The sequence below is a fragment of the Podarcis bocagei genome (genome assembly GCF_964188305.1).
Source record: "Podarcis bocagei genome assembly, chromosome: 9".
In the NCBI taxonomy this organism is placed as follows: Eukaryota; Metazoa; Chordata; class Lepidosauria; order Squamata; family Lacertidae; genus Podarcis; species Podarcis bocagei.
In genome coordinates this window covers 55,632,239-55,657,709 of record NC_138134.1, presented here as the reverse complement: position 1 = coordinate 55,657,709, position 25,471 = coordinate 55,632,239, and the positions used below count along the sequence as shown (strand labels likewise).

The 25,471-nt window shown below is 41.6% G+C and overlaps 1 protein-coding gene across 2 annotated transcripts in view; it reads left to right on the top strand.

Moving 5' to 3' along the window:
* The first annotated feature begins 2,390 nt into the window (after nucleotides 1–2,390).
* The window catches only part of SEC24B (SEC24 homolog B, COPII coat complex component), a 38,726-nt gene continuing 15,645 nt past the window's right edge, over nucleotides 2,391–25,471 (top strand). The window contains exons 1-7 of one of the 2 annotated variants that reach the window (XM_081208056.1): nucleotides 2,391–2,678; nucleotides 10,868–11,581; nucleotides 13,462–13,623; nucleotides 16,598–16,702; nucleotides 19,406–19,486; nucleotides 23,281–23,459; nucleotides 25,017–25,192. In XM_081208056.1, coding sequence (XP_081064182.1) covers nucleotides 2,552–2,678; nucleotides 10,868–11,581; nucleotides 13,462–13,623; nucleotides 16,598–16,702; nucleotides 19,406–19,486; nucleotides 23,281–23,459; nucleotides 25,017–25,192 — 1,544 coding nt within the window. In that variant the 5' untranslated portion in view covers nucleotides 2,391–2,551. The remainder of the gene's footprint in view (nucleotides 2,679–10,867; nucleotides 11,582–13,461; nucleotides 13,624–16,597; nucleotides 16,703–19,405; nucleotides 19,487–23,280; nucleotides 23,460–25,016; nucleotides 25,193–25,471) is intronic. The other variant, XM_081208057.1, reaches the window with a different exon arrangement.

Here is a 25,471-nt window from a genome sequence, read left to right as displayed (position 1 = left end):
AGGAGAATGTTAGCCGCTTTGAGACTCCTGAAGGGGAGTGATAAAGTGGGATATCAAATCCAAACTCTTCTTCTTCTTCTGCAGTCCCCCTTCCCTGCCTTATATATTTCCAATGTTCCACAGGTCGAGGCCAAGATTTATACAAAGTCTGATAGTTGTTACTGGTCTCATTTGTTGCTATGCTCCATTTGTGGTTTGCATTTGTGCATATAAGCCAGCAGCTGGCAACAAAAACTTTCACTAAACCTCATGTCAAGAATTAAGTTTGTTTGGAGAAGTTGCCTAAAATTTATAGAAAAACAATACTAACCGTGATTTTTTAAAAAGAGAACTAAGATAGAAACCAGAGGCCTTTCTTCTGGGCATTGTCAGCCAATTGGTGCTAAAGAAGCATAGAACTTTCTTTATGTATGCTACAACAACAGCAAGAATACTTATTGCAAAGTACTGGAAGACACAAGATTTACCCACTCTGGAAGAATGGCAGATGAAGGTGATGGACTATATGGAATTGGCAGAAATGACTGGCAGAATCCGAGACCAGGGAGAAGAAATGGTGGAAGAAGACTGGAAGAAATTTAAAGATTATCTACAGAAATACTGTAAAATTAATGAATGTTAAAATGATGTTGGACTGAAAATAAGTGGTTTTGGTATTAAGGCTAATAAGAATATGTAAATATGGATAGTTATTTGGATGAAAATATAGTTATAATAGGTTAAGATTATACAGTAAAGATAAATGAAAGAGGGTAAGGATTTGCTGAAAGCACTTTGTAAACGGGAATACAAAAGGGGAGGTGTGAGGAGGTCAAGGGAATAAGCAAATGAACTTAAAGATATTGAAAAATGGATTATTTCTTTTTAAGATATTTTTCTTTCTTTTTTCTCTTCTTTTTTATTTTTTCAACTACCGGTTTTTTAGGTCTCTTTTTTGGTAATTTTCTTGTTAGCTGTTGTTCTTTTTTCTTTTTTGTATGTGTAATAGTTGGTTTAATTATTTTTAACTTTAAAAAAACCTTATGTTTTGTATGTTCTGTGTAAAATCTTAATAAATATTTTATAAAAAAATAAAAAGAGAACTAAGATAGAAAAGGTAGGATATAGCTGCACCCATTTCATTTCTCACTGTACAGCAAAAAGGGAACAACACCACTGAAGCATTATGTGGATCAAATAATTGCCTGAGTATTATTCTCTCTGGATTTTTTTTTTAAAGGAAAGGAAATATTGTGCAGCTGGGGAAAAGTTTACTGGTATTGATTAGAAACATTTTAGTCAAGTGCTTACATAAAATCATCACGGATTTAGCATTGCTTGAAACAGGATACAGACAATGTATGGCTTGATAAGTGTGTTCATATGTTGCTGGCTGAACAATGCCTTTAATTGTATATAGGCTGAATAGCCAAATCCTGCTAATGTGGCCACATTCATTATCAATGAAGGAAAAAATGGAGCTAGGTTCATATGGAATTTACTTGGGAGTCTGGTGTTCCTTCTGCCAGCACATCTGGGTTTCCTAGATGGTTTTAATCACAGGGTGAATGCTACATATGGAAGATAATTTATGAGGCTTTCAAAATAAATGCAAAAAAAAAAAAAGCAAACCACAGAAATACATTCAGCTACCGCTTTCTTATAAAAGAGGAAGAATGGGAGGGGGAAGTTCAGCACGCCAGCTTCCAGAGTCGTGCGGTTTTGTCCCTGATTTGAGGATTTTGTTTGGGGGACTGGAAAGGTCATGGATCCTCCGGATCTGTGCCTTCACCTTCTGTGCCTGACAAGCCTCCAGTCTGCCCCCTCCTTGGCCCTACTGATGTCAGAGCTCCGTCTGCAGGGCAAGGAAGGGGGCACCCGACGTCTTAGTTCTCTCTTCCAGGTCAGGCCGCTTTCTGCGGCTGGATTGCACCACTCCACAGCGCAGGTGGGGAAGTGCGGTTTTGAATGCGCCTCCTGTCTCTATATCTATCTAAAAGCCGTCTGCGAGCTCGGAAAGTCAACTCAGCAGTTGTGGAGGAGCTTTAGTGAAGATTTTCGACTGCTAGCTTTCCATTTGCACACATCCACAAGAGGAACAGCAGTGCAATATATTCCAAAATACGGCCCGCCCACCCACCTGCCCCCTGAAGCGGCGCGCTCCATTCCACCAGCAAAGCACCGCCCCTAATCCCGCTTCATTCCGTTACCTGCACGCATACAGGTGCAGACCTCCCTCCCCCTTTTCTAACAGCGGGGTTTTCCATCAGGCATGCGCGGAGTGCCGGGCGCTGACGGCGGCGAGAACCGCCAAGAAGTTCCAGCGCGAATCTTCCCCGTTGGCGGAGGAAGCGTTCGCGCTGGCCGCCGCCTCTAGGGGTCGCTGTGGGCTGGGGCGGCTGCTGCTGCGAAGGAGCGGCGCCGGCGGAGACGTCGCGCGTCGGTTTCCGAGGAACGACGTCGCGAGTCCTCGGCGCGTTCCTCTCAGAGTCGGTTCCGTTGGAGGCCTTGCTTCTCCTCCGGGCCAAGCCGCCGCCTTCCGGACTAGCCGAGGAAGGGGAGGAGCCGCGCCATGTCGGTGCCCCCGACAGGGTTCCCCCCGCCGCCCCTCGGCTCCGCCGGCGCCTCCTTCCCGGGAGGGCCCAGCGTGGGGCCCGCCAGCCTCAGAGCCTCGGGCGGTGTGGGGCTGTGTCAGAACGGTAAGGGAGCAGCTGGGCCGGCCGGGCCCAGGGCGGCGGAGAGGGGCTGAAGGGAGCGCGGGGCCTGGTTGGGGGGCATGAGGGGTGGGGTCGGCCCACAGTGCAGGGGGCGGAGGTGGGACGTGGGGGGGCAGCTGGGAGGGGCAAAGGCAGCTCCTGATGGGGAGGGGAAGCATGCCAAGCTGGCGGGAAGGGGTGGTGCATGGAGCCCCCTGGGGAGATCCTCGGCTGGAGCAAGCGGGAGGTGAGGGGCGGGTTGTGGGGCAGAGAGAGGGAGGGAGGCTGACTTCGAGCGTGGAAATGTTAAAGGCTTTCAGGGTATCTTAACTTCTATGAGGGTTTCTTTGGTGGTGGGACTTGCGCCCTGCTTTTGGGATTCCCCGTCCCCCCCCCCGTCCCTATGCGCCCCAAAGTTAGGTTCTGCATCCTGTATTCAGCAGTGGCAGGGCGGTTGCTTTTGAAAAGGGAACTGGCAAGAGCATGAAGGCAGGGCAGAAAACGGTACTGGAAGGCTTTGCTGGCTCAAGGCATGCATTCATACGTACACGTTTATTTCATGGGATCTACACGCTGCTTGATTGTAACAAAACCTCAGAAGGGCCTTTGGGGCTGTAGAAGGAAAGACTGCCAAAATTTGCAATATGTATAATACAGAGAGGTTCCATTTAATTGTTGTTGCTAATAGCCATTGGTGGTGCTACTCTTTGACTTTTTCTAATCTCCCTTTAAAGTCATCTAAGCTGGTGATCACTGACACATCTTTTGAAATTAATTATGCTTGGAATAAAGATGTACAGTGGTACCTCGGGTTACAGACGCTTCAGGTTACAGACTCTGCTAACCCAGAAATAGTATCTCGAGTTAAGAACTTTGCTTCAGGAACTTTGTTTTTTAAAAAAGTGCTCCAATCCCTCAGTAATTTTTGTGAAACTTTCTTGCACCTTTTCCAGGTTTTGGGTGGCCTTCTTGACGCAGTACAGTCCGTGTTCCATATTGCATCTACACCATAAATTTATGGAAAGACATGAAGATAATGGCTCTTATTTTTAATTTGTTCGCAAAACAAATCTCCAACATCAACTTTTTTGTTCTGTTCTAAATGGACACATTCATTTTCTTTATTGTGTAGATCAGTATTAGAGATTTTGCCCCAATGTGTGATTGGCTTTACGTTTGTTTGCATTAGATTCCCCCCCTCCCCATTTTGTACATTCACCTAATTTGGAGATTTTGTTTTTGAGCGATCTGCTTGTTTTTAGCTTGAAGGTAACTTTCTCTTACTCTGGGATCTTGAATAGAGTGCTGTAGTTGTCATACTGTAGTTTTTCAACAGCTTTTTAAAAGCTATTTCCCAATAAAGTGTGTTTTGAACCAATGTAATCAAATGTTCTTATCGTCAAACATTCTTACGTCATACAACACAGTCACTGTCTCAGAGTCAACCAGAGTTAAACAGATCCATGGAGGATACATAGTATACCTCTGCATATTAGGTGGTGAAGGAAAAAGTGAGGAATGGCTGTTGCTTTCTACAGTTTGCATGCTTTGTAGAAGCAGCTGGATGGCTTCTGTTGTGAACTAGTTGAGTCTTTGCTCTGATTCAGCAGAGCAGTTATGTTACACAGAACATACCACAGATAGTCTGCTTTGCTCCTTTTGCTTGGGAGGCTTTTGTTTTGTGAAAGATTCTCGGGTTAGATTGTATCTCTTTTGAACAAGTGTGCATTATCAAAATTGCATATGTCTTGGTATGTGTAGAATGGAGTTATTTGCTACAACAATGACAACAAAAACCATTTAGAGGGCTTAGTAAGATACCTACAGATTTATATAGCAATCAAGCCCCCAGCCCCATTTTGGGCTGGGGAGATGGTGTGAATCTAGTGTCACTTCGCATGAGGGGAATTTCCTATTCTGCCCACTGAACACCCAGCCAGGGTGAGCAGCATGGCTGTGGATGATGTGGTTGACCCACTGCTCTATTAAGCCTCACTGCTGCCTGGCCAAGGTTTGGATTTCAGTGTAAATTTGTCAGCGTTTTCAAAGTTTTGTGGAGTTTTCTCAAAGCTTTAAATAAAGTATTTATGGCAAAAATACAAGTTTCTAAATACAGTTAAAATAACTTAAATGCTGCTGACAGTAATGTAAGTTTGTTTGAATAAACAAACTTATCTAGAGCAGTTTACTCACCAGATATGGTGGTTGAATAAATCTTCATGAACAAAAGAAAGTCTTTAGCTAACATTTAAGAGAGTAAGCCAAACCATGTATTTCATATGGTTTATTTCAGTTCAAGGATTTTTGTCAGGATCCTGAGGATTCCAGAATTTTATAGCCCTCATTGTTGCAAGCAGGTAATGGCAAGGACTTCTCATGCGGTTTTCATTTTTTTATTATTTTGGCTACCATTGGAAGACAAGACATTGTTAAATGTATGATAGTTTTTAGATACATGGTCTCAAAAGTATGGTTTTAGAAAGGCTTGCTGGCTTCTTGGTGGACATGATTCTTGCTTGGTGGCAAATCATAGGGCATCACGTTACTGTTGCTAGCAATTCTGATCTGTGGGGCCTTTGCCAGAGGTGTGGGAATGCTGTACCTCTTAAAAATAAACTTTTGAGAATAGTATTATGCAGTAGCTAGAGCTGGGGTTTTTAGATGTCATAAACCTAGGCTGAATTCACTGTTCCTCCATTAAGGCAGAAATAAGGTGACTTGCCCTACATACATCTCAGAGGTCTCAGCGTAATCAACTGACTGACCAGTATACATGTTCTTTGGGTAAATTGTGGGTTACATGTGACCAATAAACACATACCTGTCACTAAACTTAACTATTATTGTTGTTGAAGAGTAGTGAGCAAGTTGTGAGTTCTTTATAGTTTCATGCTGTAGCAGGTGGTTGAAGTTCCTATAGCTTATGTGTATACCTGCCCAGCACAATTGTTCTATGGTAGAGTCTTCCATACCAGGGGCGGGGGCGGGGTAGGGACAGTACAAGTTATATACCTGCCTTCTTCCATTACAACTTTTCAGCTCTTCTTGGCCTGTAGATGAGCTAAGCATGCATGTGCACTGGCTATAACTGGTTGTAATGAATCAGGAATCAGGTTTGCTTGGTGCAGAATCATATTGCAGCTGTTGCAAATAGGGCTGAGCCAAATGCGGAATGAATGTGTATCTTGGAGGGGGGGTGTTAGTAATGGGAGAGGAAGTGACTTGTTTGCTTTAGCGATAAGGCGATTCTCCCTGTTTTGCTGCATTGTGACAATAAACTTACGACAGTGCAGCAAAATGGTAAGCGTTGGCCCAGGTGTGCAGTTTGGTTGTGCTTCAGAATTCGTATTCTATCAGACAACTTATTGAGAGCAATATTGCACAAGCAGATTGTGGGCCCTTTTGGATGTAAAGCTAAACACTAGTGTAGCATTACATGAGGTTTCTGCAAACCTCAACCTCATGTGCACCCACCATTTGCCAGGGGAGGAGATTGGAAACATCTGCTTCCACTTTTTAACTAGGGTTTCCTCTTATGTCCAGATTTTGGGATCTCAAGTTAAAAGACAGGATCAAATTGTAGCTTATGATCCTGGGGTGTGGACTAACCACAGTTAAAAATAACCAGAGTCCCTGAAGTTCAGACATACTTGGGAACTCTCATTCATTAAAAGTGGAAGCAGATGCTTCCAGTTTCGGTCTCCTTGGTCTACAACAGAGGATCTGATTCAAGTTGACTGTCCTAGGTTGCTAACTGACATTAAGCCAGAGTTGTCTGATTTGGACATAATAGGATGTGCTGGCTTTAATACAAGCCAAAATTTCTGTGCCAAAGCTGGTGCATTAGGCCAGAACGGAGTGGGAGGTGTGAGAAAGCCATATACAGTGGTACCTCGGAACTCAAATGTAATCTGTTCTGGAAGACTGTTCGACTTCTGAGGCGCTGCTTCTGATTGGCCGACAGCTAGGTTTTTGCACAGTGGAATCCACATTGGATGTTCGTGTTCTGAGGAACATTCAAAAACCAGAGCACTCACTTCTGAGTTTTTGTTTGTTCGGGAGCCGAAACGTTTGACAACAGAGCCATTTGAGTTCTGAGGTACCACTGTATTTCCATGGTGCCCACCTACAGCTTAATAGACCATGATTTATGAAGCTGTGGGCAAATATCCAAGTGTGGCCATTGCAGATGAACAAGTGCAAAAGATTGAAGAGGATGGTAGTATGTTTTGGGCTTATAATATTCCTAAAAAGTAAACTGTGATGAAAAATGAAAAATTTGGTGGAATTCAAATACTGTATTACTGATCAGAATACTTAAGCTTGTTTCTCTGGACTCCAGGATAAAGTCGTGTTCTTAAAACAGTATGCATGCTTAGTCCAACAGCTTTCTCACTATAGGAAAAAAGAATGGACTCTTTCAAAGTTATAAATTATATTTCCATGCTGATGTAGCTAAATAACTGAAAAGTTATATTGGCAGCAATCTACAAATGTATACACGATGCATCTCCTTGTGCCTGCCCCTCCCAGCTCTGATGAGTAGCCCTTCCCTTTTCTCTGCCTGGAGTGAAGGAGTCAGTAAGGATGAATCTGAGGCTGTCTTTTAAAGTTTACTATTAGTACAAAGTCTAAAGGTGTGGAGATGCAGCAACCTGGAGATGCTTCAAGGGGAGTTTTGGAGGGTGTCTAATTGGATTATGTACTAGTTTGGGGGCATGCTGGGCTGAGCTTCATTTGAGTGGCAGGTCAGGGCTGTATATTTCTCTCCTTTAGACAGGCTTCTATGTCAAATGAGCAGTTTACAATATTCAGAATACTTGCTTTATCCTAAAGGGTAACCACTCCTTGTACAATTGCTTAAGTGGTTAGAAATGCAAAGAAAATGTTATATATGCAGTACAGTAAGCAGAAGAGCCCTTGTTAAGTGAATGTTCAGTGTCTGTTAAACTCTGAGCCTATCTTTGCATGGTTACTCAGAAGTTCAGTGGGACTTATTCCTATGTAAGCATGTATAGGATTGTGCTCCCAGTAGGCTGCTGCTGGTGAGCCCACGTCTGAAATCAGCAGTAGTTTAAAGTTTGGAAATGTTATAATTGGCAGATTGGATCCTGTCCTTTTAATAGGAGTTTTTAAAATAAAACTTGGACAATTCCGAAAGCCCCAAATGAATCTGATTTCATCATGATTTCTGAGTAGAAAACAAACTACTCTAGTGTTTCCAGCTCTAGTGTTTCATGGGCAGCGATTCAATGATCATACCTTGAGAAATAGACTCTAGCCTATAAAAACTCATCACAAAAAAAGTTGATGGTCTTTACAGTGCTGCAGGACTTGTGCTTCTTGAATGACAGCCAAAATTTATATGCTCCACACATCTTGGGTTTTGTTCTAGAAAATATACTTCATAGAACAGAGTTGGAAGGTACCTAAAAGGTTATCAGTCCAAAGGTCATTTTTGTTCTTTCTGATGTTGGACTAAGTCCCCGGTGGGGAAGCTCCAGCCCATGAGCCTAATAAGGCTTGCAAGGCAGTTTCCCCTAAAATAAGGTTGTGTGCCCAACACTGGATAGCATATGTTATGGTCAGGTGTGGGGCAGGTAAAGATGTGACCTGTATTGGCTGCACAAGAGAGTTCCCATTGGGAACTCTGTAAAGGTAAAGGGACCCCATTGCAGCCATTTATATGGGTTGCTTTCGGTGCTGAGCAGCTATGGGCACTTAGATGGGGCCCCTTTTGAAGTCGGCTGGTCTCCCTCTCAGTGCCCAGCACCTAATGGATGGCAAGAGGAGCTCCTTTTAGGGTGGTTTCTCAGCTGCTTGATGTTGATATTGACATCTCACCTTCGGAGCTTGCTCTCCATGCTAATCAGGTGATGTGTGCTAAGATGGAACTCACACTCCAATTTCACAACCTCTGTGATAAGCAACAGATCAGTAGTGGTCATAATCATTTTAGCCAGTGTTTTTAGCCACCATTGGTGTAAGGTGACCTTTAAAGTACTTTATCTTAACCTGTACTAATGATCCTTATTTCTCTAGTTATTCAGTATGTAATTGCTGGGACTGACACTGAAATAAGTTAGGTGAAATCCCAATTTCTAGGTTCTTTTAGTCGGATAAAGATGAATTATGACTGCAATCCAGTATATACTTAACTGGGATGTGAGCCCTGTTAAATACAAGGGGACTCAGTAAGTTTGAGAAATTCCATGTGTGAACTAAGCTTATGTTACAAGTACTGCTAGTAGTATGATTGTAGAGAGGGCCATAGCTCAATGATAGAGTACATGCTTTGAATGCACAAGGTCCCAGGTTTAGTGTCTGGTCTACCCAGGCAGGGCTGGAAAAGAGCCATTTCGGAAACCCAGTAAGAGCTGCTGCTCATACTGAACTGAAGGGACCACTGGTCTGACTCTGTTTAAGGTAGCTTCTCTCCTAAGCATCACTTATAATTAGTATTGAGACTATCAGAAGAATGGTTTCTGAAAGGAGGTTAAGAATCTTACAGCCTGATATAAATATTTACAAAGAGGCCACTGTCTGTCACTGAGTAAGTCCTATTAAAGTTGGCATACTTGTTTCTCAGTAAATTATGCATTAGCTCAGATAACATCATGTAAATTAGCAGCGGGTCTAGCTGATCTTCATTAGCTCTAATGGACATGGATACAAGTCATAGCTGGTTACTGTTGTTTTACAAAACAGTAAAGGTTACTTTACTGTTTTACATGATTATACACATAATCATGGTTGGAAATTATATATTTCCCACACCCAGGACAGAGCCAAGCTCACCAAATACCCCTAGTCCAGCTTTTTACTTGTTTGTTTTAATTTAAATATTTATACCCTGATATACCGTATTTTTCGCCCTATAAGACGTACTTTTTCCCCTCCAAAAATGAAGGGGAGATGTGTGTGCGTCTTATGGGGCGAATGCAGGTTTTCGCTGAAGCCTGGAGAGCGAGGGGGGTCGGTACGCACCGACCCCTCTCGCTCTCCAGGCTTCAGGAAGCTATCCGCTAGCTGTGGGAGACCCAGCTCTCCCAGGGCTAGCGGAGAGCTTGCCTGCATCCAGAAGCTTGGGGCGCGCTTCTGGGAGAGCCGCGCGGCTCTCCCAGGGCTAGCGGACTGCTTGCCGACACCCAGAAGCTTGGGGCGTGCTGAGCTCCACACGCCCCAAGCTTCGGGATTAGCGCAGTGCTCCGCTAGCCCTGGGAGAGCCGCGCGGCTCTCCCACGGCTAGCGGAGACCTTGCCTGCACCCAGAAGCTTGGGGCGCGCTGAGCTCCGCACGCCCCAAGCTTCTGGATTAGCGCAGCGGTCCGCTAGCCCTGGGAGAGCCGCGCGGCTCTCCCACGACTAGCGGAGACCTTGCCAGCACCCAGAAGCTTGGGGCGTGCTGAGCTCCGCACACCCCAAACTTCGGGATTAGCGCAGCGCACCTGGGGGGGGGGGGGATAAAAAAAAATTTCCTTTATTTCCCCCCAAAAAAACTAGGTGCGTCCTATGGGCCGGTGTGTCTTATGGGGCGAAAAATACGGTAGGTTCTATTGTCACTCTGGCTCTTGTGTGCAAAATGGGATGCGGAATTATAAGTATACATCTCTGGTTCTTATTGCAAGATGGCCCAGAATTATAAGCTGCCTTTGGCACCCAGAATAGCTGAATTGCACTATCTGCTGTCTTTCTGGGAAAACTCTTCACTGCATTGATGCCATTCTACAGTATAACATCAGTTATATATAATACTGTTTTTGATACACACATGTGACACATGAAGTTTCAATCTAAACTGCTTTAAGGTTTACTACTCGTGTAATTGCCCAGGTTGTTGCAAAAGTGTGTGCTTGTAACATGCTGCCTGCATTGTTACTGCTTGGACGTATTCCAGATGAGTGACTGTATTACAAAATGTTACATTTTTAAATGTCATTTTTTCCAGGTTTTTAGGAAAACTGTATATTGCTATGCTTTTATGTAAACCACTCGATTTTTAAAATATGCATAGTTAAAATAAATAAAAAGCCACTAATGATTTTTAAGAGGTGTATATCATGACTTTTAAAATTTATTTCTTAAACACTTTATGTACCGCATAACTACCATAGTGTCTTAAGTGGTTTGACATCCTTTAAAGAGATGATCCCTACAACTTTAATATACTGATTTTTCTCCCTTTTCCCCCAGGTCCAATGCAAAATCAGATGCCGTTCTCCCCTGGATATGGATCACATCCTCAGAACTATAGTGCTCCATCAGGACACTACTCTCAAGTGCCCAATAACATTATCCCTTCGCAGCTGGATAACCACTATGGTGCTGATTATTATTCTGCCCACTATTCAGCACAGGCACAAAATGTTAATGCATCTTCTATGACTCCCAAGATGTTGAGCATGCAGGGATCACAGTACTTGTACAATAGAGAACCTCATATTGTAGAATCATCTGGACCTGTCCCAGGAATGGTTTCGTCAGCGTCCCAGTTACATACCAGCATTTCACAGTCATATTCCTCGTTTGGTAGTCCCTATAGTAATTCAGCCTTGCACTCTGCCAGCTCTTCAGTTCCATCTCAGGGATTTGTTGCTCCTTCTGGTCCCTATGCCACACCTGTTGCCTCTAGTGCTGCTTATCCTAATGTTTCATATCCTTCTATGTCCGCCGGCGGTCCATATGGGCAAGTGACTGCTTCTCACAACATACCAGCTTTTGGACATCCAATAGAGGCAAATGCTTATTCTTCCAGTCAAAATAGAGCACCACCTGCAGGGCAGCAGAGGGTTCCTTTGAGTCAAAGTTCTGCAACATGGTCTGCCCCAGAGCTCCAGCTGGCTCAGAAAAATCATAGCGGAAGCTTTGCAGGATCCTTGCCACAAGCAAGCAACCCAGCAGGCACAGGTATTGCACAAAGAACCAAACTGGATGTGACACAGTAAATTTATTTATTCGTTTATCTGCACCATTCATGTTTAAAAAAAGGTTGGGAGTGGTCTACTTTTTACAACAAAAGGATATGTTGATGAAGAGAGCTGAATCCTACCCACCACCTTACCTCACCAAGCTCCATTACCCCAAGCACTTTTTCCAGCACTTTCCCCCTTTGCTTAAATAAAGATCCTTTCCCTCATAAGTCCAGGCTGAGCTACACAACCAGATGTGCGTATTATGTACTGTAGGAGCATGTTCTGGTTTGTGCGGCATGAGAATACTGTTTAGCACATACTTACAGTCATGTTTTTGAATTTGACTGCTTCCATACAATTAATTTGTTTTTTTTTTTAAAAAAAATGCGATACTAATAAATCATATTGCCTGGAATAGACAAGGTATGTATTACAGTGACTCGATCGGTCCATATCTGAGCATGTAAGAAATTCAGACAGTGTTAATTTTAATATATAAGCAGCAACCATTTTTAGGAGCACCCAAATTATACAAAATCGCTAAAGCATGGTTCCTTTCAGACCCAGAAGAGGACAAAATGGGGTCAGAACAGGGCATGCTTATTTATATGTGCTTCACCAATGTGCACGGGGACTAGAGACTAGTTCTTTGTTTTCTTAAGTGCTTGTCCTCAGTTCTGTGTTGTATTTCTCTTGCTCCCTCTCATATACATATGTGTGTGTAACTGTAGGGCGTGTTGAATTTTTCAACTTTCAAATTCCAAAAAAGTTGTAACATGCCTTGGGATTTCAAAAGATATTTTGGTTAAATTAATATAATTTAGATTTGCTTGGTAATTAAAATGTGTGTAAAGTTGCATGGAAATCACTAAAAATGATTGCCTAATAGAATCATAGATTCTACTTGGCAAGTTATATTCCATATCACTTGCAGTTAACTATTATCATTATTGTTATATATTATTATTATTAAGAATTACATGACATTTTCAAAGGTAAAATTAAATTTCCTTTGTTTTCCAAAAGCCAAGGAATTGTGCTTCTTCATCAGAAATGGACTTACCAAGCGAAATTTGCCCAAACACAAAAATAATACACCCAAAATGTTTTAAAGATCCCCCCACACTGAGTAAATTTGCAAGAATTAAGTTTCACTCCCTAAAATGACATGCCCTGGTATAAGTAGTAGCAGCAGTGGTTGTGCATACTGATGATCAATCATCACCAATCTTTCTGTTTGTTTAAATCTCAATCTAAACAGTGATTTCCTCTCTCATTAGAAGTGTTTCATTTAGCATAGTAATGCTAGGAAGATTGTGTTTTCACCTGTAAACTCCTGTTGAGAAGGCTCACTTTATTTGGCATGCATCACATACTCTTAATATAGAATTGTCATGGCAGTTTGGCCAGCAGTTGACAGTATTTTTCTCAATCCGTATATGTCCATGTGAATCTATATTCTTGCAAACTGAGAATAATCATGTACAGTGGTACTTCTGGTTATAAACACCTCGGGTTACAAACACTTTGGGTTGCAGACTCCACTAACCCAGAAGTAGTACCTCGCGTTAAGAACTTTACCTCAGGATGAGAATAGAAATCACGCGGCGGTGGTGGCAGTGGGAGGCCCCATTAGCTAAAGTGGTACCTCAGGTTAAGAACGGTTTCAAGTTAAGAACGAATTAAGTTTGTAACCAGAGGTGCCACTGCATCTGATAAAGTTCTGTGCCTCAGTAAATCTGTTAGCTACAAAACTTTCATTGCTGCAGCTGACTTACATGGTTTCAACTGTGAAAACCGTTAATCAATGTAACTGTTGCCAGTTACATTTCAAAAAGCAAAAGTGCTTTTCTCACTTTTTGATTTGTATTTCAGGGTCACCACATCTTGTAAACCAGAATATTCAGCACATAAAACCTGCCCAGGGAGCGTCTTCAGCTGTTACTTCTTCAATAAGAACACCTGTTGTGGAAAAGACAACGAAGCCCACCACTTCCTCTTCCCTTACACAACCATCTGATCCTTTGCTTCAAGAAGGTATAAAACTAGAAGATGAATTAAAGTGTCTGCATTTTGAATTTTCCCTACAATTTGAAATTAATGATTTCTAAAGAGTTCATTTTTCTCGGTTTTATGTGCTCATCTATCCCAGTGCAAGTAATACTTTAATATTAATTCTAGCTAGCACTTCTGTAAGATTTGGCTCTTGTTACTGTGTTTATTTATATTTCAAGATACATTGTGTTTTAGAATATATACACTTGCACTGTATGCAAGCTGCTTGAGAAAGCATCTTCACTTTTGCATTCTCGTTTCAAGGTGAGCACAGATTCCATTTGTATATCTAGAAAGATATATGCAAGACAACCTACTCAGTTGTCAAATTACAATTGCAAGAGGCAGAATCATACTTTTCAAGTAGGAGCCTTTTACAAGGATGATGGATGTATGGTAAATTTACAGAAATATAGTTGAAATATATTCAGAAATCAGTAGGCTTGGCTGAATGTGAGCCTTTTAATGGGAGCTCCAGTGACCACCACATAAAGTTTTAAGAGTTTGTAGCCAATGCTTTGGTAAATAGTAATAGTCTTGACTTTTCAAGTTTCTGAGGGAGAGGTATTGATAAGACAGCTACAAAGAATGCTGCTATACAAGTCCTACTATGTCTTAAGAAGGTGCTGTTTTGATTTTGGAGATTGTAATGGTGCAGAGGGGTGGAGAGCATGGTAATAAATGGCTTCAAATCCGTTAGGGATTTATAAGTCTGTATCATTACCTTATATTGATATGAAAGATGGAAGGGGACCAGTGTACATCACTGGTGTAATGTGTTACTGGCAACCTGTTCTTAGTATTGGACAGACCATGGCATTCTGCAACAGCTAAGACATCCAAACAGATTTAGAGGGTAGTATTTTTAAGTCACCTCTTTGCCTTAAAGCACCTCAGGTGACATACTTAATTCTGTAACTTGGTGTCAAGGTTTCAAAGGTATGAATAGTAATTCAGCCTAAATATGAGAAAAGGGGGTTACAGGGTTTCTTTTTTGTATTCTCCGTCCCCTAGTTTCATTTGAGGTCAGAATGAGTTCATTGTGAGTGACTTCAGTGTGTAGATATAACAGATGTGCTGTCATAGCTTAGATTGATGTACCAATAGTAGAAAAAATATTACCAACTTCTTAATTCCTCCTTATTACCACATTTATATTATAGTTGTCCACTCTGTGTTTTAACTGGTAAATTCCTTTCCTATCCCCACACCTAATCAGCTTGATTATTTGCAAGTTCACTCAGGAGCAAGTCTCACTGAAGTAAGCACGGCTGAACTGTGCACGTCTTTGTGAACTTAACCCTGGCACGCTATAAAGCCTTTGTGTTATGACTCTTACTTGTACTACTCATGTAGAGAATAATACACTGCAAATATATTAAGGTATTAGCTGAAGTTTATTTGTAAATCCCCTACATGAAACATCCACAATAAAAACAAATTTGGATCCAGTGCAGATACAGATTGAGATAAGAATCTTCACTTAAAAGGCTTGTTGAAAAAGAAAGCATTTGGTAGGCATTGAAAAGGCAACAGAGAAAAGGCAACCTTTCTGATACTTAGCAGGAGGGAGTTCCAAAGGGTAGGTGTCCCCACACTAAAGGCTCAATGCCTACATCATATGGAACAGATCTCTTGAGGAGGTGCTATCTGCAGGCCTCCTGCAATGTGCAGTCTGGTTGGGTATATGAAGGTTGAGACTATCGTTTAGGTATCCAAGTCTCACAGTCTCAAGCTCTATATTTGTGTAGGTTCTGCTAAATGAAATCTGACTGGCAACAAAAAAGTATTCTGTTAATCTTAGAAGCAGTTTAATAATACAGTGGTGCCCCGCAAGACGAAATTAATTCATTCCGCAATTTTTGTCGTCTAGCGAATTTTTCGTCTTGTGAAGCACGAAATCCCATAGGAATGCATTGAAAATCAATTAATGCGTTCCTATGGTCAAAAAAAGTCCAAACAAAGCCAAATTTGGTACAACAACAGTTTATTAACTGCTCTTTAAAGTCACACATACTGTAAAGAGCAGTTCAAAAATTGAAGGGAAAATAAATTAACTTTATAAACAAAACATGTCTTTGTTTTTAGACAAAGGAAACAAAGCCGCGAGACGTTTTCGTCTTGCGAAGCAAGCCCATAGGGAAATTTCGTCTTGCGAGGCAAATCGCGAACGGAAAAACCTTTCGTCTAGCGAGTTTTTTGTCTTGCGAGGCATTCGTCTTGCGGGGCACTACTGTACCTTTGTTTTATGGATATTTTTTTTTGCCAGCTGTGTATAAATTCATTGTATTCAATCCAAAGGCTCCGTTTTATAAATAGAAAGAGGTTCTGTGACCAGAAGTGGCATTTCCATTCACTTATGGTCAACTTGTGAATATAAGTAACTTTTTCATAGAGAGTGAGTCAAAAATTCATTTAAAGTGTGACCCTTTATGTGGAGCATTGGTGACATCATTTGGAAGTTTAAATTGTGTGGATTAAGGAAAAAACACACTCATTAAGCATTAGCACTTTTGAAATTGATATTAATACTATATGTTAATTATAACTGGTGAAATCTGTTTTTTTCCTCAATGGGCAATTAATATCACTGTGTCAAAATGTGAAATCCACCCAACTTTTTAAAAAACAGGTCTCAAAACTACTTCAACTACTTAAAAAATTATCTGACTTAATTAAGAGAGCTGTTTCACTATCTCTGGAGGATGAACTGTGTGTTCTAATTCTACTAAATTTCTTTGTCTACTGCTAATAATTAACCAAACTACTGCAATAAAAAAGTCTGTTTTTCTGTAAAGACAAAACTTTCCTGATATGGATTGGGTAACTCACTTTTCATGTTTGGGTGTCTTTTGTAATGCCTGGTTTTGCTGTCACTTAATGCTCTGATTTGTGCTTTCAGTTTCTCACCTTTTCTGTGTGTCTGATTCTTGTATTTGTGCTTTCCACTTCACAGGCATGCAGTATGGTGGATATGTTAATAATCAAGCTAGCTCTCCAGCAACTCCCTTGTCATCAAGTTCAGATGATGAGGAAGAGGAGGAGGAGGATGAGGAAGCAGGTCTGCTTTAAGCTTTGCACCAGTATTTCTCAGTTTCATACCCAATTTTGATAACATTTATTCCATTCCCTGAACAAAAGTACATAACACTAAGTCTCCTGATTCTTAAACAGTCTAAATAATTGAAGGCAAAATGCATTGCATTTAGTAGCTAATAATATAGGGTGGTATGCAATTAAGATTTACTCAGAGTAGATCGATTGGAATTAATTAACCTAAATTGGTTATATTAACTAATTTCAATGGGTCTGCTCTGAGTAAAGCTTAATTGAATACCACTCATTAAAGAGTAATTGGACACTCATCAATAAAAGTGTGTTGTTATTTAAAATTGCAGGTGTGGACATTTATGACATACTTTGTCCAGATTGTCCAATGATATTCGTTTGTCCTACTATAAACATAAAACTACCCCCTTTATTGTTAAAAAACTACAGTATTTTGTCATTCTTCATGTGTGAGAAAGTTACAAATAACCAAAAGACAGAACACAGAAAAACTTTTTGAGGCCGGTTGTTGTTTGTCCTCTTGTGCAAGCAAACATTTACTTAACATACCTCCTATATGGTAACATATTTGCCAAAATATTTTGTTTGGCTCTCTTCCTGTTGCAGTGAATATGTAGTGCAGAAATTTATTTCAGATTTAATAAGTTTTGGTTAATTCCGTTAAAAAAAAAAAGGACCTGGAGATGCTTGAAACCAAAAAGGTTATTAAACTTCAAACTATCAAAGTTATATTGTGGTATATAGAAACTTGTTTAAAAAATAAGGTTTAGATATGAACATGGCATGCATACTATTGAAATAGCTGGTAGTTATATTGACAGTAATTTCAGTAATAAACATGTTGTTTCAAAGTCTACATTTTTTTTAAAGTACCACAAATTAATAAATGAAAAAGAAATTGATTTCTGGGAAGTAGTGTTTTCAAGCTACATGTGTACGGTATGCTGCATGCGGTGCATGGAAATATTGAAAACATGAACGGATATGCCTTCAATAATTTGTTGGTGGTTTGGGAACTTTTCTTTGTTGCTGATGCTGAACATGCATTTTTCAAATGGTATTTCTCCTGTATTAATCCACACAAATACATTCCTCATTTCAGTATAGCAAAAAAAATGTACTTCCTGTCATTGTCCAGTCTCTATTTTATTGTTATACAGTAAACCCACAACTTACACAGGGGTTACGTTCCAGGGATCTCGCATAACGCCACAATCACATATAGTCAAAACACATTGGGTTCAGTGGCAGGCAGGATTGCCAAAAGTTGTTTTTCCCAGAACCCCACCCCCTTTTAATTTATTGATATATATTTGCCAAGTGTATAAAGCTGAATGTGCATGAGTTAAATGTGTGTAAGTTGTGGGCTTACTGTATATGGCGTCACTATAATGTAGAGTTCTCAGTTCTGCATCTTAATGTGGCTTGAAGGTTTTTCTGGATGAAAAAGTAGACTCATCACTTTGCTTCTACAGTTGATCCATCTCTGTACAATCCATTTAAAGCAGATTAAAAGCTTAAAGCTAATTACTGTATTTCAGGGCTTTTCTGGAGGCATTCAATCTCCTGAACATAGCAAATTAGGGGATACTCAAGCAATTCATGGCTTAGAGAAAACTAAATAAGAAGTTTAACATTGGCATCTGTACGATTAAAACATATTGAGCTGCTTGTTTTTAAGTTTTCCAATGTTGTACATTTTATTTATGTCAAACTTCAGAAGCAAATGGCAAAAGGGTCATGAAATGCAAGAGGTACAGTCTTGGACATTAATATGCAAAGTTCAAATTCTGCGTAGGAAAATTCCAAACATTACAGCAGGCATTTCATGGCCTTTCGGCACCACCGTTTACAAAGTGCTTTTTTTCTCTATACTTTATTAGGTGTTAGTTTTTCAGCATGCCATAAAGGTACAGTACTGGATCCAAATAGAAAAGGAATCTTCGGCTCCAGTGTGTGTGTTTAACAGACTTTAACTTAGCTGTTCTTCTTGGTATATATCTTACTGGTTAAAATGGGATCCTTGTGTGAGTGTATTTAGCAGTTGTACCCCACAAATGTGTGCTCCTGAAGTAGACTGTTCAGATAGAGTCAGGAAGCAAGAGAATTTGCAGTAAGTAGGGACCCCAGCATCATCATCAACATTATCTTCCTTCTCATTTATTGATTATTAAATTTATTCATTGGTTTTTACAAAAAAAAGTCTCAAAGCAATTTATAAGGTAACATAAAATATGCAGAAGCAGAATATCAAATAAATTCAAGGGGCTTCCATTAAGTGCTGAGAGCATTTCTTTTCCCTCTGCCTAGACTCTTACAGTGCCTCCAGACTTTTGTTTATGCTTGCAAATGCTTTAACTTTGAAGTAGAATTGCCTCCAAAGTCCAGCAATGGGAAGTCAGGATATGTAAAATGAACTATAATCACCAAAAGCTCCTGAGGTTATTTTTTTTTTCTTAATTGGAGTTTGTCCTTTTTATCTCCCCCCCCCCCCATTGCATTTTTAGTTCAGTTTGGCAACTGCTATTAACAAAGATTAAGACTGAAATCCTATGTTTGATAAACATATGAAATTACCACTAAATACTAAGTTCCTAAGGGTTCTTTACAGCTTCTTACCTGGCATTGATAAACATTTCTCAATGTGCAGATTTAATGCCAGTTTAATGAATATGTGTGTGTTTTTCTCTTCTAGCTATTGACAGCTCTTCCACTACGAGCAGCGCATCTCCTGTTCTCAACAATTATGATAGTCTTGAAGGAGGTGGCTATCCAGGTGAATCATGCTTTTGTTTGTTTGATGTTTATTTTATTTATATTTATATACACACACATATACAAATGCAAGGTTCAGGAGCATCTGTAGAACAGCTTCTATACATTATTTGCTCAGAGTAGAGATTCAAATACAGCACAGTGTATTGTTCAAGTGACTGACTCACTTCTGCTTTTCAAGTTGCATATGAATTCAAACTGATAAGAAGTTCCTTAACATGTAGTAAATCTTGAATATGCTTCATTAGAGGTAAAGCCATCTGATTTTAGTGGGATTTATTCCCATATATGTGGATAGGATTGCAGGATTGAAAATACGTAGTTCCAAGTAAAGTATTCTTTAAAAAATACACCTTTGACATTTCCCTATATAACATGGGGTTTTATTTCACATTGCTGCTGTGCAATGCCAGGTCAATGATTCATAAGACCACTGCCATCCATGACTTGATTATGGATGGAGGATTTGACCTGGCATGTGTAACAGAGACTTGGTTGGATGAAGCAGATGGGCCTGTCCTTGCCGCTGCTTGTCCACCAGGTTTCTCTTACGCACAGCAACCCAGGTCATGTGGGCGGGGAGGGGGGGTTGCAGTGATTTTTAGGAAGTCATTAGTTTGCACCAGGCGTCCTATTGGGAAGACCCAGTTTTCTGAGTGCATGTTCTGGAAGTTGGGCAATAGGGGCAGTACAGGATTCCTTTTGGTGTACCGACCTCCCCGCTGCACCAAGGATTGCCTGCCCGAGCTGCTTCAGGTCGTGGCGGATGTTCTCCTGGAGACACCTAGCTTGGTCGTCCTAGGGGATTTTAACATCCATGCCGACACGACCTTACAAGGGGCCGCTCGGGACTTCGTGGAAAGCATGGCCTCCATGGGGCTGTCCCTGAATAAGTCTGGCCCAACCCATAGCCGTGGACATGCCTTGGACCTGGTGTTTACCTCTATGGATGTTGGTGATCTGACACTAAGTAAAAGCGAAACGAAAGAAGTGCCATGGTCAGATCACTTCCTGGTGCAACTGGACTTCTCTGCGACCCATCCCCTCTGCAGGGAGGTGGGACCAATTCGGATGGTCCGCCCCCGCCACTTAATGGATCCAAATGGTTTCCAGAGAGTGGTAGGGGATGCTTTATCCCATGTTGATGGCCTCTCAGCTGATTCCCTGGTGGCCCGCTGGAATGTGGAGTTAACCAGGGCTATTGACTGTTTGGCTCCGAAGCGCCCTCTCCGATTGCATGGAGCCCGGACAGCCGCATGGTTTTCCACGGATCTGAGGGCAATGAAACAATCGTTGAGACGGCTAGAGCGCCGGTGGCGGACAACTCATTCCGAATCTGACCGGACACAGGTTAGAGCTCAACGTCGAGCCTACCAAGTGGCGATAGCGACGGCGAAGAAGAATTTCTTCACTGCCTGTATTGCATCTGCAGAAAACAGCAGCAGGAGACTTTTTCAGGTGGTTCACAATTTAGCGGAACCACCTGCAACATCGGGGCCCAGTACGGGCCACATGTTCTCCTGCAATGATTTTGCAAAGTTTTTTGCAGATAAAATCGCTCAGATTCGGGAAGAAGTAGACTCCACCGTGGGAGCAGGGCTGGGGCGGGAGAGTGCTAGAGTTCTGTCTAGTCAAGTTGAGTGGGATCAATTCCAATCTGTTACCTCCGAGGATGTGGACAGGCTGCTTGGACGAGTGAAACCAACCACCTGTCTCCTGGATCCTTGCCCATCCTGGCTTATAAAAGCTAGCCGGGAAGGACTGGGCAATGGCCTTCGTGGGGTGGTGAATGCTTCCCTCCGTGAGGGAGCCTTCCCAGACCCACTGAAAGAGGCGGTTATTAAACCGCTTCTTAAAAAACCATCTTTAGATGCGGCCACGATGGCCAACTATCGCCCAGTCTCAAATCTTCCATTCCTGGGCAAGGTGATTGAGCGAGCGGTTGCCGAACAACTCCAGGCACGCCTGGAAGAAGCGGACTATTTGGATCCCTTCCAGTCGGGATTCAGGCCTCATCATGGGACTGAAACTGCCTTGGTCGCACTGGTTGATGATCTCCGGCGGGCTAGGGACAAAGGTGAGAGCTGTTTCCTAGTTCTGCTGGATCTCTCAGCGGCGTTTGATACCATCAACCATAGCATCCTTCTGGACCGTCTTGAGGGGCTGGGAGCTGGGGGCACTGTTATACAGTGGTTCCGCTCCTTCCTCCTGGGCCGTGTTCAGAAAGTGGTGGTGGGGGATGAGTATTCAGACCACTGGGCTCTCACTTGTGGGGTGCCTCAGGGTTCTGTCCTCTCCCCCATGCTTTTCAACATTTACATGCGGCTGCTGGGAGAGATCATCAGGAGGTTTGGGCTGGGTGTTCATCAGTATGCGGATGATACCCAGCTCTACCTCTCTTTTAAATCAGAACCAGTGAAGGCGGTGAAGGTCCTGTGTGAGTGTCTGGACGCGGTTGGAGGATGGATGGCGGCTAACAGATTGAGGTTGAATCCTGACAAGACAGAAGTACTGTTTTTGGGGGACAGGAGGCGGGCAGGTGTGGAGGATTCCCTGGTCCTGAATGGGGTAACTGTGCCCCTGAAGGACCAGGTGCGCAGCCTGGGAGTCATTTTGGACTCACAGCTGTCCATGGAGGCACAGGTCAAATCTGTGTCCAGGGCAGCTGTTTACCAGCTCCATCTGGTACGTAGGCTGAGACCCTATCTGCCTGTGGACTGTCTCGCCAGAGTGGTGCATGCTCTGGTTATCTCCCGCTTGGACTACTGCAATGCACTCTATGTGGGGCTACCTTTGAAGGTGACTCGGAAACTACAACTAATCCAGAATGCGGCAGCTAGACTGGTGCCTGGGAGCGGCCGCCGAGACCATATAACACCGGTCTTGAAAGACCTGCATTGGCTCCCAGTACGTTTCCGAGCACAATTCAAAATGTTGGTGCTGACCTTTAAAGCCCTAAACGGCCTCGGTCCAGTATACCTGAAGGAGCGTCTCCACCCCCATCATTCTGCCCGGACGCTGAGGTCCAGCGCCGAGGGCCTTCTGGCGGTTCCCTCATTGCGAGAAGCAAAGCTACAGGGAACCAGGCAGAGGGCCTTCTCGGTAGTGGCGCCCGCCCTGTGGAACGCCCTTCCAGCAGATGTCAAAGCGATAAACAACTACCTGACATTCAGGAGACATCTTAAGGCAGCCCTGTTCAGGGAAGTTTTTAACGTGTGATATTTTATTGTATTTTTGGTTTTTATGGAAGCCGCCCAGAGTGGCTGGGGAGACCCAGGCAGATGGGCAGGGTATAAATAATAAATTATTATTATTATTATTATTATTATTATTATTATTATTATTATTATTATTATTATTATTTCAGCTTCTGATGAATTAACTATTTAATTCTGGTTGCAGTCGAATGCATAAAGTTTATTGGACAACTGCATTCAGAGGGTTAAATATGTAACAAAGTGGATATAATTACTTCATTTTATTTCCAGTTAAATTTTTATTACTACCCTGTTTAAGAATTATTTGATATTTGTTTAATAGTTAGAAATCAATACAAATTAAGCATGGGCTTTTATTTACTCAAATGACAGTAGTTGTGTTACTAGTTACTTTTTTGTTGTGTGTTAAATACTAATTTACAACAGGATATTTAACTGAAGTTCACTTTCCTGCTCTGTTAATTAAAACACTCACTATACTACAGGCACATAATACTCTCATAAGCAACAGTTTGCATTTTGATGCTTGCTTTTTAAAGGAATAAATACTGTATTAAAGCATTGCTTTTCTGTTTAGAGGCACGTTCTACAACAAGTAGTCCAGCTCCTGTTCCCTCAGTTCCACAGACATCTAAAACCTCTAAACCATTTGGCTATGGGTATCCAGCTCTCCAGCCTGGCTATCAGAATGTGACACCACCACTTCCACCTTCCAGTAACTCTGGATATAATTCTGGATTTCCTCAGTATCCACAGGTTAGAAAATACTCACAAACTCTATATTTGATGTCATAGTGACAGATTAACTGAATGAGGGAGCATAGTTACCCATGAATCAAGGTTGGAATTGTATTTTTTTTAAAAAAAAATTGTACTTCAATTAAACAGGTCGCCAGAGTAAATACATTTGCGTTTGTCTGTTGTTTTGATTCACCTCTCGGTAGGGAATTCAAAACTGTGTCCACAGGTTACATCAATACAGTACTTACACATAGACTTAAGGTGGCGCTATGAAATACAGTTGAGAAACCAGTTGTCCCAGGCCTACCAAGATGATAAAATACTAGCTGCTTCTTCAGTCCACATTTTCCACCTTCTCATACAGCAGGGACCAACCTTGCTGTTCTCCACAGACATGAATGTGACTTGTAGGAAAGGTCTAATATATTCAGTCAAGGAGGATGATTAGTCAGTTTAATTGCTATTCTTGTAGTGGAAGTGGCAAATCCTATTGAAAACAAATGTGGCACTTCATGGAAGTTGGATTGCAGCCATGACCGGTGAAAATTGCAAAGTTATGGGGCAAAGGTTGTTTTGGTCCCCTTCTTTGCATAACAAATACACCTTTGCCATGACTGATAATTTGCACATCTTATCTGATTAGAAAATGAGAAGACCATATGCACTTGGTTGACAATAAATGGTTAATATTGATAGCTGTTTGTTTTTAATGATACAGTGATTTTCTCAAAGCATGTGACTTTCAGACAGCTATATATGAAGATTATACACTTCCAGTAAAGTAATATGAATAAATACATTCAAGTTCATGTACATTGATTAATAATAAGAAGAAGAAGCAACTGTCCTATATTTGTATGATGGAGCTGTGAAAGAGCTAGTGGAAATCTGCTCACTCACTGTAGCTTTCCTGCTCCCTCTTCCCCACAGCTCCCTAAAAAGGGTCAGGGATACACCCAGAATGACTGGCCTGAGGGCTATTGTGGGAAGACAAAAATAGGGCGGGGGGGTGCTTCTTAAAATACTCCAAAATATCCCTGTAAACATGTCACTTGGTACTCCATGCTATCTTGAATGTTCTTTATGTCTAAGGAACGGATGAGAGAACCCATGTTGATGGGAGGTGGTGTCGCACAACATCTGGAAGGCCACAGGTTTCCCATCCTTGATTTTAAGTCACAAATTATATTGTAATGGAAAAGGCTGGTGATCTGCCCAAGATGGTCCCAGACCACTTGTGCTAGTAGATTGATGTTTTTAAAAAGCAACAATGATCCATAGATCACCCCACAGAAGGGGTAGAAGTGAATGTTCCTGTTAAGAGAATCTAACAAGAGCCTCATATGCCTGGGTCAGATGCATTGCAGATATGAATTTGGGAGGTGAAATGGAGACAGGAACAGCTTATAGAATTCAGCTTATGGAATATAGGATAGAACTTAGTGTAGTACAGAACCTTGTAAATAGTTGAATTTGCTTACTAGGTATTGCAGGGTGGAGAAAATTAGGCAGATACTGTTCAAGCAGCTAATGCTATAAAATAAATGCTTTTTTTAAAATGTTATTTTTCAGCAATACCCTACAATGAATCAACTGTCAGCTAGTCTTGGAGGACTAGGTATTCAGCAACCAGAGAGCTTGCGACCGGTCAACGTTACTCAAGATAGAAATATTCTGCCTATTGGTCCAATTCCAGCTCCTGTGCCTAATTTGAACTCTGAGCTGAAGAAACTGAATTGTAGCCCCGAGTATGTATAAAGTTTCTAATCTTAAGCAAGCTTCTAGACTTGTATTCTTTTTTTATCCGTATCTCTGTGTGAGTCAAGAACTGGTATCCTGATTGGATTGTTATGGTATAGGTTTGGCAAACATACATTTCAGGCCTTGCCTTGTAATGCTCACATTTTGCCTCTCTATGAAATGTTGGAAAGTTTTAGCAAATGAAGTCTGCTTCTATTGTACTCATCCCAGATGCAAATATGTTGACACAAATGGTTCCATTCATTGCAGCTATTACAAATGATGGA